The sequence below is a fragment of the Dipodomys spectabilis genome, unplaced genomic scaffold (genome assembly GCF_019054845.1).
Source record: "Dipodomys spectabilis isolate Male_0828 unplaced genomic scaffold, ASM1905484v1 ptg000081l, whole genome shotgun sequence".
Lineage (NCBI taxonomy): Eukaryota > Metazoa > Chordata > Mammalia > Rodentia > Heteromyidae > Dipodomys > Dipodomys spectabilis.
In genome coordinates, this window is record NW_024870758.1 from 9985804 (window position 1) to 10002040 (window position 16237).

Here is a 16237-nt window from a genome sequence, read left to right on the forward strand (position 1 = left end):
AGAAGTACAGAGATTGAAGGATGCTACCTATATTCATTTATACATGCAGTATAATGAACTCTACCAAATGATGTTTGCACAAGGGGGTTGGACAGAAGAATGTTGTAGGGGGTGATTTGTTCAAAGTGGAATCCTCTCATATTATAATTATATTTTAATTTAATAATAAAATAAAACAATACTTCTTCCATGCCTCATTAACAGCCAAGTACAACAAGCTTTGTGAATGAGGCCCAGACATTGATATGCTATTGGACAACCAACAGCTGATATTAGCATGCAAGTTGGATTGAGAATATGGGCTCTAGAATGACCAAAACAAGTTTGGAAATTATAAAGTACTACATAGGCATAACATGATGCTTTCTGTCAGTTTTACTGATCATAAAGCACAAATTCAAAGTGCAAGAGGATTATTCACAAAACTTCAAGTCTTCTCTTTGTACTGGCACCTCTATGATTCCACAGAAGTTGTGACCAACTCTCTTACGTTGGATTTACATGGCACCATTTATCTACATACACCAATGGAAAGTCAACGGCAGTAGGATAGGAAGAAGGATGAGTCAAACTATGATATATCCTCAAAGCCTGGGCAACCTATAGGAGCTCTGGAGAATCCGGGTCACCTTAATCATTTCCAGATCCAAAATGACTTGGTCTTTCCACATTCACTGTGACCACTCACCATCCATAACCCCTCTCTGAGAGGCTCTTGGAATGAGGTGGCTTTCTTTAGCTCTGCAAAGCAGAAAGTTGAATATTTCTATGAACTGAACCTTGGCCACAATTCATTCTTGAAGATAGACTAGTGCTGCACCTGTCATGCTCATCACAACATACCTTTTGTGTCGCTCAAATCCAGTGCTTCCAGTACTCCAGGTAGTCTTTTTCCTGTGAAAACTTTGAACAGAAAGCCTTTGAAAGGAGCTAAGCTTGAGCACAGCTCATTGGCTTATTCTGCTTATTCCTCCACTAGGTTCCTTCCATTCTAGGTTCCTTCTCCCCCTCAGGGATGGCTTCTACTGGTCATGCTTGCTGACCTGGTCATCCAGACTTTACATAGAAAGGGTCCAAAGTCATATTTTCCATGTCTTCTCAGTCAAAGATTTCTATCCTGCCCATGAAAAATCACAACAACAATTGAATGACAGAGCTAGGAGACCCATGCAGACCATATGGGTGCCCCTGATATTATTTCCCATCTCCGCTGTGTAACAGCAACCTTAGCACCCCTGTTCATTAAGACCAATGACACTTTCCTAGATGCTGACACTCAAGTTTGACTACTAGTTTCTAAATCCAAGGTTTAAAGAGTCCAAATAGCTATTAATGCTGTGATGTATCAATCCACTACAAGAATACAAACAAAATAGCATCCTTATTAGCTGTTTATTTTTTGCTGCTGAGAATGTAATGTACTGTTAATTATCTTCATAATTCTCTGTGAACCAGGTCCTCTTGGCTGCCCCTCAGGCCCTTGTGCTTTTTATTAAAATGGCATCTACCTGGCTTCTAGCAATTAAGCCTCATCACCTGATCCTTGATATTTTAGTGTCTTATCACCTCTTGCTGACAGTAAACCTAGCCTTATCATAGGATCTTCTTCAGTCAATTCTTATTTATAAGGGCTTCTATAAATAAATTTCTATGGTACATAGCAAGAACTCTTCAATTTCACTGGCATTGTTGTATCCACAACCTACATTATTATTTTTTAATGTTCATACACTATACAAATTAGTGTCACATATTATAGATACAATATTATAGATATGACACAGTCATATTGCTAACATATGACATAGATATTATAGATATGACATAGATATTATGTAGCAGTGAGAGTTTTAAGTATATATACTCCACCAATCAATGTAGGACTCCTTTTTGCCAGTCAGGTAGCAGGAAACTAAGCTCCAAATCCAGAACATTTTCTTGGCTCTCATGGACCACTCCAGATATATCAATCAACAGTTAATCTCACCAGGAGACTCTGAAATACTATATGACATTCCATGCATGGTATTTATTGAGGTTCATCCCCTGAGGAAGAAAGTGGTTGACAGTAGGACTAGGCAGAGAAAGTTTAACTGACATATGAACCTGAAAAATCCCCATTCAGCCCCACAGGAGTGAGGACATGGAGTTTGTCAAAGTTGTTCTATGGTGAGTAGGAGTGGCCTAGTCATTATATTAAGAGTGATATTACTCAGTGCCCTTAAGGTTCATTGCAATTGGTGGGAACCCTGAAAAAGAGGACAGCCAGAGGCCAGAGACCATTTACTGATCCTATATAGACAGAAAGTCCTTCCCTGAAAGAGGATCTGAGTAGGGCCCTCCAAAAGCAGTCATAATCACTATCAAATCGATCAATGTAGCAATAGTCCTTTAGTAACTCAGAGACTCAGAAAATATTTTATAAGCCTCAGTATAATACTTGGTAGTGATTTTTCAAAAATTAGATATTTTGTCCTGTCCATAGAGTCTGTTACAACAGATTGGGGCTGGGGAGGGAAGGATGTGGGGATGTGAGGGAGTGTGGGAGTGTGTGGGGTGAGAGAGAGAGAGAGAGCTGGACAATGGAATCATTAAATATCTCAGCACCTATATTTACAAAGACATGTAGAAATGCACAATTCATTCTTCCTCCTAGTACTGATGGTAAAATTATGAGTGTCAAAGCCAAATAAATAATTTTTCATCTTTGATTACAGCATTGTAACACTTGGAGAGGGTTTGTATCACTGCATAGATTAAGCATTTTACCTAAAACAGAATTTAATGAAGCAATTTTAGATGGCCAAGAAAAGTGGTATATTATTATCTTTCATTTCAAACCATCCATAGTGTGAACCAGATAAAAAACTGCAGTCTGTTCTAACCTCCTCTTACCAGTTTTATTCAAACTGGATATATGTTGGAGAATCATCACCAGATACAATGTGGGAATGAAAGACCTCTTGCACCATTACAGCTCCTTAACAAAATCTCAAGAAATTTTAGGTCCCTCATTTCCACTTTCACGTTCTTGATTTCTTAAAGCACATACAAAACTTAGGTGTGCAAGAAAGTAATTATTGTGTCATAACTGCAAGTCATTTTCATTCACTGGGAAGATTTTGGAGGGAATAATAGCAGTTCTACAACTATTTTATTCCTAACCCTCCTAATATGTGATCTCTCTCTTAGACTGTTGTTCTAGATGAAGAATAGGATATGCATATTAGCAGTGGTATTTCCTAGGGCAAATACTCAGGATGCTTCCATTACAGTGGTTACTGCATATCACTCAGAGATCAAATTTAAGCTTTCTGCTGGGCACTGGTGGCTCAGGACTGTAATCTGAACTACTCAGGAGGCTGAAATCTGAGTATTGCAGTTTGAAACACTAGACTTGAGCAAAAAACTCAGGGACAGCACCCAGGCCCTGAATTCAAGCCCCAGGACCTGCACACATACACACAAATAAAAGACTTTGTTGACTGTTAAGATGGTCCAATGTGGATGGATAAAATCATATTGAAGTTTAAGAGAAAACGCCTAAATGAAATCATAACTGAGATTTTCCACCATTTTGCCAATAGTACATTTCCATTCAGAAAGAAGCCTCTCATGTATTATTGTGGAAGGAGGAGAAGGAGGAGGAGGAGGAGGAGGAGGAGGAAGAGAAGAAGAAGGAGGGGGAGGAGGAGGAGGAGGAAGAGGGGGAGGAGGAGGAGGAGGGGGAGGAGGAGGAGCAGGCGGCAGCATGACTTCTTAATGATCCAGTGCTAGTTCTCATGGTGTGATGCCTGGCTATCAAAAACTTTTGAGGGATTCCATCTATGAACTTTTTCCCAAACATGTTGGATCAGATTTCCGGGGAGGATGCCTAGCATTTTTATTTTAATATAGTTTTCTATATTTTTGCATGAGCAATAAAGCTAGAGAGCCATGGGTCTACCTTTCATCCTGAGGCAAGGTTTCTTACCAGTAGCACCATCCTCATTTGGAGCAGGATAACGGGTTCCTGAGGAGGCTGATTTGTACATGGAGAATGTCTAGCAGCATTCTTTTCTCTATACACTAGGCACCAACAGTTTTCCACCTCACAGAGTCATAATAATCAGAAAATTATCCAAGTATTGCCAAATACCTCTGGTGAGGGAATAAGAGACATGGGGGGAAAAAAAATGTTCCCACTGGGATGCCAGCTGCGACCTAAGACAATACCCCAGAGTTTGAACAGAGTACATTTAAATTTACTAATTTACTATTTAAATTTACTAATCATTTTTATACTAAATAGTAAGAGGATACATTCATTTCCCCTATAACAGGTAATGAGTAAAACATGTATAATGCATATATAAAATATGGGAATTATTTGTGTTAGAAATAGACAATGATATAAAGACTATTTCCTCAAATATAGAGTTAGATTAATTTTATAAACATTTATGTCATCTAAACATAAGTATTAGTCTGATGTTCAAAGCTCATAAATAAATTATGCTCACCTGAAAAGCTAAAGGTTCTATTCTTGCCACATACCACAAATGCTCCTCAAATATCTCCTACTCCCTTCCCTGGCTAACAGTCATACTATGCTCCTTTTCATTCTCTAGTCAACAAGCACAGCCTTACCACTGGAACATTGACCTCTTCCCTCCTTGGAATTCTCTTTCCGCTGGTTTGTTCACCTGAGCATGACTCTACTCAAATCTCTGTCCTGAGAGGGTTTTTACAAGCATAATATATGGCATTTTCCACCACTCCACTTGTTGGAATTATCTGGGGACAATTCAAAAAGGGTAGCAGCCAGGCCCTTTTAATAATAAGCAAACAAGAATCTCTGAGGGTCAGTGAAAGAACCTCTACTAGTCTTCTTCGTTTTCCCTGAAGCACTCCAAGGCCCAAAATAAAAATCAATTAGTATTTGTTTCATTCTGTGCCCCTCCTCCCAGGAGATTACAATTGTCCCTTAGTATCTGTGGAGAATTTGTTCCAGGACCCCCTGCAGATACAAAATTCCACAGATGTTCACATCCCTTATGTAAAATGGGACAGTATTTGCATATAACCCACGCCTACCCTTCCATGTAAATCATCTCTAGATTACTTATAATACCTAATATAATGTAAATGCTATGTAAATAGTGGTTGTGTTGTATTGTTTAGGGGAAAATGACAAGGGAAAAAGTTTATATATACTCAGCACAGACATGACTGCTTTTTCTCAAATATTTCCAATCTGAAATTGGTTACATCTACAGATGTGAATCCTATGGATACAGAAGACTGACTAAATAAGCTTATCCTAAATAAGAACTGAATTTTTATACACTACAACTATTGCAATATTCAAAATACTGTCACACACATAGTAGGTACCTATAGATTTTTAGGAATAAGTAAATCATTACATTTTCTCTAATAGAATCTATCACTTTATAATCAAGGAAAAAGTTAATGCCATTTTAAAAATCTTTTTGATGGTATCCAGCAAATGTCAGAGATGTGGCATTCCCCTTTCAATTCTCTTGTTGCTAATTTACAGAATACATACCTCAACCAGAAGTAAATCATTAATTAAAACGCAAAGGCTATTTGCTTTTTGTTTCTGCCCACACGTTTTATTAGCTATTCTGAGTATTTGTTAAAGTTATTTTTATTTATTTATGTTAAGTCTGCCCAGGAAAAGCACAGCTTTTCCCATACCAGTACGCACATGTCCCACCTTGCTTTTCACGCAGGAAGTCTCCTCCCAGCACCTGTGTTACCTGGCAGTCACCTCCCCCTTCTCTGAGGTCACATCCTGGACAGCCCCCATCACGCCTGACATTGGAATGTGGGAGGGTCCCAGGCTCTGAGGTCACATCCGCGTCTGAAGAGGTCACATGCTGGACGGCTCTGTCACATCTCCTGCCCCCCCCCTTCCTACTTAAACCCAGACCCTGCCAGGGGTTGACCCTTTCCTCCAGTGACAGTTTGCTCTCTAATAAAATCCTTTCTGCCTGCACCATGTGGCAGTTTACTCTCCTTACCTTACTTACATCTGGTGCCCAAACTCGGGAGATGAACGTGGAGGAGATGAGGGGTAAAAGGTCCCAAAGGCTTGGCGAGAAGAGGGAGGAGAAAGTCTTCAATGTCAAATGGTGAACCAAGCATCTTGGGCTCTAGAGAAGGCTCGGGGCTCCCCGGTGACTTAGAGATGGGCTGCTCATGGGCCACGAAGATAGGAAAGTTGGGTATGCTGGGCAGAGAGACGGACTATGACAGAAAGCAAAGAAAGCCTGGACGATTTCTGACCATTTACCATTGCGATGGCAAAAATTGTCTAACTCAAAAGTGTGCTCAAAAGTCCCATTTTGGGGCCAGTGAGACTGATTGTCTAACCTGTATTTTGGCCCACTCTTATTGAAATAAAAAATAAGGTGCTTTGGCCTTATAGAGTCCTTGAGGCAAAGGATCTTTAGAGATTGGAGGAGGCCCTCCAAAAGGGTGTCCAGGCTCAGGCGTGATTGGACGAGCTTAAAGAGAGTTATATATACATGACTTCAAAGATTATTACAAAAGAAAATGTCAGAATATAACAATGACAAAAGTCTACACCAGGCACTGTTGGCTTATACCTATAATACTAGCTACTCCGGAGGCTGAGATCTGAGGATTACAGTTCGAAGCTAGTCAAAGCAGGAAAGTCTGTGAGACTATCTCATTAGTTTAAGATATATAGATTGTCATATGGAAGTGGCTGGATCATCTATGAATGATCCTCTTGAAACACACTGACATTAAATGTAAAAATGCTTGGTATATGGTCTCTTGATTTTTCTATATTTGCATATCCTTCTCACATACAATCATAACTTTAAGGATGAAGGTGAAATTTTTGCCAATCCCCCAATCTTATAAAAAGGCCAATATAGACAGCAGTATCGTTTGTGCAAATTGAGGGTAGGCAAGCATATGGTTAGCATGGATTTTCCCAAAAATAGTTGCAGCACATAAGAAACATAAGTTGAGCATATTGAAAATTTATTCTATTTTTAAAAGCCTCTCATCAGTTAAATGGTCAAAGGCACAATTAACATTTTGCATGCAGTGGCTGAGTTATATTCTTGCAAGCCAGGTTTGACCTGATGGCAGAAACACATTTACCACCACACTCCCTCCATTCAAGTAAAACCATCCTGAAGTTCACAACATTCCACAGATAGCAAAAGGAACATTTGTAGTATACCTCCATAACTTAAGAGTTGTTCTTCAGGCTGTTCTACGGCTTTCAATGTCCTTCACAAGCTACTTGGGTAACAGAAAAGCCCAAACTTAAGAGGGACTTTGCACATATCTGTTTGGAGCTGGACTGCTATTAAAAACTTTGGTCTTCTTAATTCAGCATTAGCTTTTTGTTTCTGTAATAAAGCTGTTTCAGTTTGAGTTGCTGTGATTTTATGCACCTAAGAAATTTCTTTGAGTTAACAATTCAGTTCATTTTGAAAATATTTACCCAGCATAAGGCTTTTATGGGAACTTTTTCTTCTTCTTCTTCTTCTTCTTCTTCTTCTTCTTCTTCTTCTTCTTCTTCTTCTTCTTCTTCTTCTTCTTCTTCTTCTTCTTCTTCTTCTTCTTCTTCTTCTTCTTCTTCTTCTTCTTCTTCTTCTTCTTCTTCTTCTTCTTCTTCTTCTTCTTCTTCTTCTTCTTCTTCTTCTTCTTCTTCTTCTTCTTCTTCTTCTTCTTCTTCTTCTTCTTCTTCTTCTTCTTCTTCTTCTTCTTCTTCTTCTTCTTCTTCTTCTTCTTCTTCTTCTTTCTTCTTTCTTCTTCTTCTCTGTAGCACTGGATTGTAGACCATTTCTAAAAGAATCTTAAATTGATGAATCATTGCACCATCTATTTAGGCATGACAAAAAGTAGCTCTGGCATTTCCTCTTTCTGGGGGGGAAGGGGGGGACAGTCATGGGGCTTGAACTCAGGGAATAGGTGCTGTCCCTGAACCTGTTTGCTCAAGGCTAGCATTCTACCACTTAGCCACAGCTCCATTTCTAGCCTTTTGGTGGCTAATTGGAGATAAGAGACTCACAGACTATCTTGCTTGGACTGGCTTCAAACTGATTCTCTGATCTTACTTAGCTTCCTCAGCTGCTAAGATCACGGGTATAATTACTGACACCCAGCTCATTTACTTTTTTTTTTTCTTTTTAAATCTTTTTTTTTAACTCTTCTTCTGGTGCTATAAATTTTCAGGAAAAATGAATTCTTACTCATTTCAAGAATTTATAAATTTGAGTTTTACTTAAGTGGTACAAGGATCACTTTTACAATGAATATGTACCAAGTGCTAATTCATAAATATGTAACTTATAACTATGTATTTTGCCAGATTGTATTAAACTAGTATTATTAATAAATAGGCTTTCTCAAAAAGCTATACTTTAAGATTTTTCTCCTATTGGTCAAGCATTTACAAGCACTAAATTCTGAGCTCTTTATGTAGGTTAGTTTGCTATCTTTGTTATCTTTGTTAACCCCTTGAGAGTTAAATTAATAGTGAATAAACACGCATTAGGAAGAATGACCAAATATTGACACAAGATCTGTATGCTTTTTTGCTACTTCTTACATCAATTCACTGTATATTCATCTCTCTCCATGCTTTTTTCCTTACATTTCTCACTCAGATTTGTTCTTTTGGGTTTTGTTCTTTATCATAGACAGTAGATTTTTCTTTCCTTCCATCCTTCTTTCTTTCTTCTTCCTCCTTTTCTTTTGCTTTCATTCCTTTCTTCATTGTTTCTTTTCTTTCTTCCTTTTTGTTTTGATGACAGCAGAATGAAGTACAGTTTACAACTTATAACACTGCTGTGCAGTTTAAGAACTAATGAAATAAATATCTGTCAGAAGAGTGGAAATGGACAGAAATGGTCACAATTTGCCTCTTTCTCAGTTAAAAGCTACAGGTCTATAAGCAAGGGAAGCTCAAGTCTATGATATTTTCAAAATTGTATGTAGTACATAGTAGACTTTTAGCAAAGCACAGTAGAGCAGAATTTCTTAGTGTCCACCTCTTAGTGTCTCTCAGGGAAAATCATATGACATTGAAGTAAGTTAGAGAAGATACAAGTTAAACAGCTAAATAGGGATATTTTCTGCAAAACTTTTCTGTGAACTTCCCAGAAGAAAAGAAAAGCACACAATTTATTCCAGAACTTTTACATTTAAATGTCTTTTTCCAGCTCACATTGCAGTAGTTATTATGAAGTCTATTAAACCATGTTTCTTCGAAGTCAATTTAGTGAAAGCTGCCCTGTAGGTACTGCCAAACCCATCTACCAGAATCCAGCATGTATGGATTCTGAATCAGAGATTCCCTTCTACCCACAGAACTCAACTGCAGGGTAAGCTACTGAAAGCAAAGCAAAACTCAATATTTATGAGAATTTCCCTTTTTAGATATTATCAAGTAAAAGTCATTTAGAGCTTTCCTTTCTTTCAGTATACTATGTTTCTTATTTACATTTTGGGTTTTTTTGCCATCTCAACCCATCAGAAATAATGTCATGTAATGCCCTGATGATCTCTACAGGGAAAGTAACAGATATGTTATCTGTGATAGGAAGGTAGAAAAAATAGATACAAATAAACAATTTTGCAGGAAAATATCATAACTATATTTCTATATTTGTGGTTATTATGTCCTAAGTCAACCACTTAACTGTAATTCTAGTAAAGAATAGGTAAGTTCACATTACAATAGTAAAGATTATAACATTAATTAATTAATACATTCCCAAGATGTGTGCACTTGGAGATATTCCTTGCTAGAAATATCTATCTCCACAGTCCATTGAATACAGGTATCATCTAATTTAAACTTTCACATGAACATATATTTTCTTGCCAACATAAGTCATTTAGTTACTTTAATAGTAACCTTTATGTCAAATTAGTGTTCATCTTCAGTATTTTTTTCTAACCTAAAAACTGATTTGTTGACATACCAACTACTTTTCTATTGATATTTAGAAAACTAACACCAAGTGTATATCACACACACATTTTCTAACAATAATGAAAATCCCACATATTCTAAATACTACATATCCACAATTTATTATTAGCTTTCTATCTGAACTAAATCTATGATTTATTATGTTTTCTATCTTAACTAAATCTGAATTTTCTAAAATCAAGTTACTAAGAAAAAATTACAAATTCTGTGAAAATTTAATGTACAGTGATGAAACTATAGGAAGAATATATAAGTAGGTGATATTCTGAAAAGTTTGCATAAAACAAGATGATTTTCAAATACTCACAAATTACAATCTTATTAGAACTATAGAAAATATCCTGAGAAATGGGCATGAAGGATACAGGTTTGATGTGAAATTAATAGTCCAGATTTAGACATGCATAAAAGCACAAAGTAGACATTTATCCACATGAAATCTACCAAATATGCATTGTCAGAAATACCCTATGGGGGTAAAACTCCATGTTCCACCATGAAGACAGCAAATCCTTCTTTGATCATGGCTCAGCAAACATTTCCATTTTCCCACTCTTCATTCTGTTTCCGCACTCAAGTTCCCTCCTCTAGATTTGGGTCTAAGACTGAGTCTTTTGCTGAGTAGAATATATCTTTATAATTCTTTGGAACAGAAATAGGAGACTAGCCCCATTCCACCCTCCTTTCGTTCCTCTCAGGCCTATTTCTCACTAGTTGTGCGTTGCTGGAACCCATTATATAGCTGAGTTCCTCCTCCACACACCTGAGCCCCTTTGGTGTTATAAGCTCTTCAAGTTTCTAACCCATAACCTCCTTACAGCTTAACTGACCCTTCCAGAGATCAGCTTTTTACCCCCAGATGCCCAGTAGAAGGGATTTAAACATCATACTTTCAGTTTAGTGATTCAGCTTACCATCTCCAGAGCCCATGACCAAAGAACTCTGTCTCTACTACATAACTCTTATCAGTTTAGACCTTTGCTACCAATGGGTGAAGTTCTTAAGATTGCCCTCAATTCATTGGTTACATTTATTTTCCTATATGTTCTTTTAACAATTTTTGTTGTCGTTGAATCATCCAAGCTGGTGTCCTAAAAAGAGATTCATTTAACACCAAAAGATGAAAACTTAGCTGGGCACTGGTGGCTCATCCCTGTAATCCTAGCTACTCAGGAGGCTGAGATCTGAGCATCGAGGTTCAAAGCCAGCTCAGGCAAGAATGTCTTTGAGATTCTTCTCTCTAATTAATCACATAAAAAGTCAGAATTAACACTTTGACTCAAGTGGTAGAGTGCTAGCCCAGAGTAAATGAGCTCAATGAAGGTCAGGCTGTGAGTTCAAGCTTCACAACAGGAAAAAAAAATAAAATATAAATAATATAAAAACTTCTTTTGCCTATACAGTGACTCTTACTAATGGCTTTTATAACACACTTGTCAGAGAGAGGCTTAAGAGAGATTTTTTTTTTTTTTGTCAGTCGTGGGGCTTGAACTCTGGGCATGGGCTCTGTCCCTGTGCTCTTCACCTCAAGGCAAGAGCTCTACCATTTGAGCCACAGCACCACTTCCAGTTTTCTAGTGGTTTATTGGAAATAAGAGTCTCATGGACTTTCCTGCCTGGGCTGGCTTTGAACTGTGAGCCTCAGATCTCAGCCTCCTGAGCAGCTAGGATTATAGGCGTGAGCCACCTGCACCCAACTTCAAGAGTAATATTAAATGAGGTTACCTGGTATACTGAGGGGAAAAAAGACACACTTCATTTGCAGCTATAACAGGTAGAAGAATTCTTAAATCATTTTACAGCCTTTGGTAAATTACATAACTTTTTATATTCGAAACATTAAATTTGAAGCCACTGATAACTTGGTAATAATCTAAAAATATGAGACCATCTTCCAGAAATGTAGCCATGCCAACATTTCTCACAGGTATAAACACTTTCTACTTAAAGCATAAGAAAAATGAAAATGTGAGGCAAAATACCTTGAACAGTCAGTACAAATGAGTTTGCCCACAATAAATCCACGAGAGCTAGTCTGCCAATAGCAAATGCATAGTGAAAAAAATGAAAATTCTGATCCTCTTATGAGGTTCTTATGCTACTTCCAATGAAGGTTATGGGAATCAACTTCCCTTGGTTGGAACTTCAGATCTATGACATCAACCACTTTGCCAATCTAGGTCTCAGTCTTAGAGCTCGTAAAATAAACTTGATAATAGAAACTATCTTGTGGGATTTTGAAAGGGCACAATGAAGTTGCTTAGAACAATAGTTGATTGTTATTGTTGTTGGTTCAAAACAAATCGAGTACTCTACCTGACATCAGCTTTGACTAGGCCAACTATAAGCCAACACCCAACTGACTCAGTGGATAGTTATGGCTGTAGTCATGGTAGTTATATCTCAGAGAATTGTGATTATGAAAGGAATAAAGGGAGTCTTCCTGAAGCCTCTGATTTTGACCTATGCACATTCTCAGAGGCCAGAGAAAGAGTCATCTAAAGTACAACCAAATCAACAGTTTTCTACACTGAGCTCTGAGATCAAAGAACCTACTGTCCTCTGATATAGTGTTCCTTACTCCTCTCTCCCTTAGGTCAGGTTGTCTGAGTACAAAATATAGTTTTTCTTAGCACCCTATCCTTCCATATGCCCATCTTTAATTCCTTAGTATTACTGAAACCTCATACTTCTGAATTATGGTTCAAAGCAAGTATCAGTTATAAGAATAACCTCTATTAAGCTGGACACCAATGGCCCACATCCATAATCCTAGCTACTCAGGAAGCTGAGATCTGAGGATTGCAGTTTGAAGCCACCCTAAACAGGTTGGTAAAGCTATAAGATTTTTATCTCCAATTAACTACCAAAATGCCAGAAGTTGAGCAGTGGCTCAAGTAGAATGATAGCCCTGAGCTAAAAAGCTCAGGGATAGCATCTAGGCCCTGAGTTCAAACCCCAGGACATGCACAAAAATAAATTAAAAGGATTGATTGCTATTTTTCAGGTGTTGCTTTTAGGAGAAGGCTTTATTTTGTAATATATTTTATGTATTTTTGCTAAGTGGTTGTAAAAAGAAGTTGTCATTTAACAAAGCAGTTTATGAGTACAAGTCATCTTAGTCAATGCCAAAAAGAATGGCAACATTTTTACCTAACCTTCCCCGACCCACCCCTTCCCTCATTCTTCTAAGACTTTAAGAGTTGTGTATCAGACAGACAAGGCATAATAAAAGAACACCCCTGTGTTCCATTAGTATTCCAGCTTTGAAATAGCCCTTATAAAGCAGACACTTCTTCCATTGTAATAGAATTCTTTTCCTGTGCAAATACTACCATACTTCAAATTTTATTGCTATATAAGCTAAATTGGCTGTCCAAATAAGTGAAGATACTTAGAATTTTGTCGTACATCTAATATCTCAGAACCCTCTGTATTTGCTTGAATACTTTACTCACTGTACTCACTAAAACTTTTCGTTTACCCAGTGCTTATGCCTACTTTTCATTATTCATTAAGTATATATTGCTCTATTAATATGAGGTGATTGCTTATGTATTTTGTATACATTTCACCTGCATCCTCTACTGAGTATAAGCATTCAGAAGGCTGAATCTTGTTAATTCCATGAAAAAATTGCTGTGTAGTATTATTTGCTCTTTGCTATTAATTCTCTCATTTCACAAATATCTAGTGAGAATCCATGATGGCAAAGTATAATGAGGATTTAAATCTGAAAAAGGTGATGTGATTATTGGATCTATTTCTATGCAGTAAAGCATGAAAGGTAGAAGATTTGATAGTGGTCAAGATTGTTTATATCCAGGAACTGGAAAAGTAATTCCTAAGTAGCCACAATTTCCCATCAAATGCTGATATAACATTCTTTCTTCTTTTTCCTCCTCTTTTTTCTCTCTCCACAGGATAGTGGCCAAAGCATCCAGGAACCTCATGTCCACACAAAGCTTAGGGATTGTCTTTGGACCCACCCTTCTGAGAGCTGAAAATGAAATGGGGAACATGGCAATACACATGGTATACCAAAACCAGATAGCCGAGCTCATGCTGAGTGAGTACAATAAGATCTTCAATGCAGAGGAAGACTGACAGACAAGACAAGTTACTGAATATGTTCACATCTGTCTTGATGCCTAATATTTTTACATTTCTGTAAACATATTTCTGAAATATTTTTTTCTTTTCAAGCGACAGATGCCTCATTTTGTGAAAACTTAGTGATGATTTTGTGTTTAAGTTCCAAACATTTGAATAAAATAATTGACAATATTTGCTTATATGTGTTCTACATTAACCCTTTGAGTGCTGGAACTGCTAGCACTTGGAGAAGAGCATCCTGTCTGTCTCACACTGATATTGTGCAGAGAAGGACAGAAAACTACACACACACACACACACACACACACACACACATGTATGTATATATACCTCCGAGGCTGCTCCTGGGCATCAGGTATGTGCCCAGATGTATGGATGTGAACAGGTGACTGTGGCTGAGACTATAGCTATGCATACACACACTTGTGCCTTCTCCCACTCCACATGCTTCACGCATGCCCCACATGGTAGAAACCAAACAGGTGAGATGTCAGAAGCTAAAAGTTTTTAAATAGAATGAAGACAACCAAATTCAAAGCCAAACCAGAGATATTTCAGCCCTCAAGAGTATGGGGGAGGAGAGAAGAGCTGGAGAGAAACCTGGAGAAAACGAGGGAGGGGTAACACTGTTTGACAAGAAATGTACTCATGACCTGACTTGTGTAACTGTAATCCCTCTGTACATCACTTTTACAATAACATTTTTAAAATGAAAACTTAAAACATTGTCCATTACATTGCTTTTGTAAATATGCTTTGTGGTTCCATAAATTAGAAGCAAAATTAGTGCCTTGCCATTTTGATTTTCATTTTAGGTAAGAATTACATTAGCACTGATTTTTTTTATGTTAACTTCCTTTCTGAATCTTTATGAATTGTATCGTCTTCTCTAGATATGCCGTTTTATGTAAAATTATATTATGATTCTGAGAATGCTTTATTAGCAAATTACATTAAATCAATCTAGAAATTGCTTTTAAAAGCCCCCCCCACCGTGACCAAAAAATTACTTAATCAAACTTAATTGTTTTAACCATCTGAAGGCTAGTTTAAGTTGTCATAGATAAACCAAAGGATAACTCTGTAGAATATTATTGAAAATTATGCTCCAGCTGAATACATCTTATGCCCTGTTTTATGAAAGTATTCAGTTGATAAAAATGTAGACACGTTTGACAGCCTGTTAATCAAATTCAATGGAATAAATAAAACTAATCCAGTGTGATAAAGAGTAAGTCTAGTTATCGATTTGTTCATAAAATGAAAAATAAAGGAAGTAAATACAACATGTGAAACATCAATCCAAGAGTAAATAGAGTAGTAATGAGCTCAGAAGCATAGGCCGTCTGTATGGATGGAGCACTAAGAAAGCCAGTCTGCTCAAGAAATAGATGCACACGTAGCTCTAGCACCCACAGAGCTGCCACATGAAAGATGGGCATGTTACACCTCTTGAATGTCTACATTTTAGCAAAGGTGCCAGTACATGGACTTGTGGCCAGAAAAGAGTGAAGCAACCACAATAAATGCTAAAGTGTGATTTCATCAAATGGAATCTATATGCATATCACAAAGCCAAAGAACATCATGAGACAGAACTCCATAAAGTCACCAGTAACTGAGTGATTAGACTGGGTATCTTTGAGCAGTTTCTATGTTCAAAATTGTAATCATGGCTTTTAGTAATACAGAAACATGAAGCAAGAGTTTCTGGCATTCTATGTCAAGTCTCCTCATTTCTGTAATGTTCACAATTAGGTCTTCCCCCAAGACTTTAACAACTTCTCTTTTTGAATGAAGATGAGCAGATTTAGTCGTTCCATCATTAAAACCTCATCACCCTTCTCATGAATTCATCTTTAAAGTTATTCTGGTAGCATCAGCCAGAGAGTAGTAGCATTGAAAGCCAAAGCAAAGTGGCACTACCTGCTCTGAGCAGAGACACATATAGCCCCTTGTCTCTGCTGCCTTCCAGATTTATAATCTTCAAAAGCACCAGCTTCTTGATTTCCAATCTGATGGGATTTAGTTTGATGCAAACCCCAGCTGTGTCCTGTCCCTGCCTGCTCAGGGCATTTAATCAGAGAATATGTTTCTCTCTGGAGGAAGACCATTCCAAGGTGCTGA

General features: G+C 37.5%; 1 protein-coding gene across 3 annotated transcripts in view; it reads left to right on the forward strand.

The window, feature by feature from the left end:
* Arhgap15 (Rho GTPase activating protein 15) overlaps positions 1–14281 on the forward strand; it is a 655060-nt gene extending 640779 nt beyond the window's left edge. For all 3 annotated transcript variants that reach the window (XM_042683470.1, XM_042683473.1, XM_042683471.1), the window contains one exon: positions 13918–14281. In XM_042683470.1, coding sequence (XP_042539404.1) covers positions 13918–14101 — 184 coding nt within the window. In that variant the 3' untranslated portion in view covers positions 14102–14281. The remainder of the gene's footprint in view (positions 1–13917) is intronic.
* The last annotated feature ends 1956 nt before the right edge of the window (positions 14282–16237 follow it).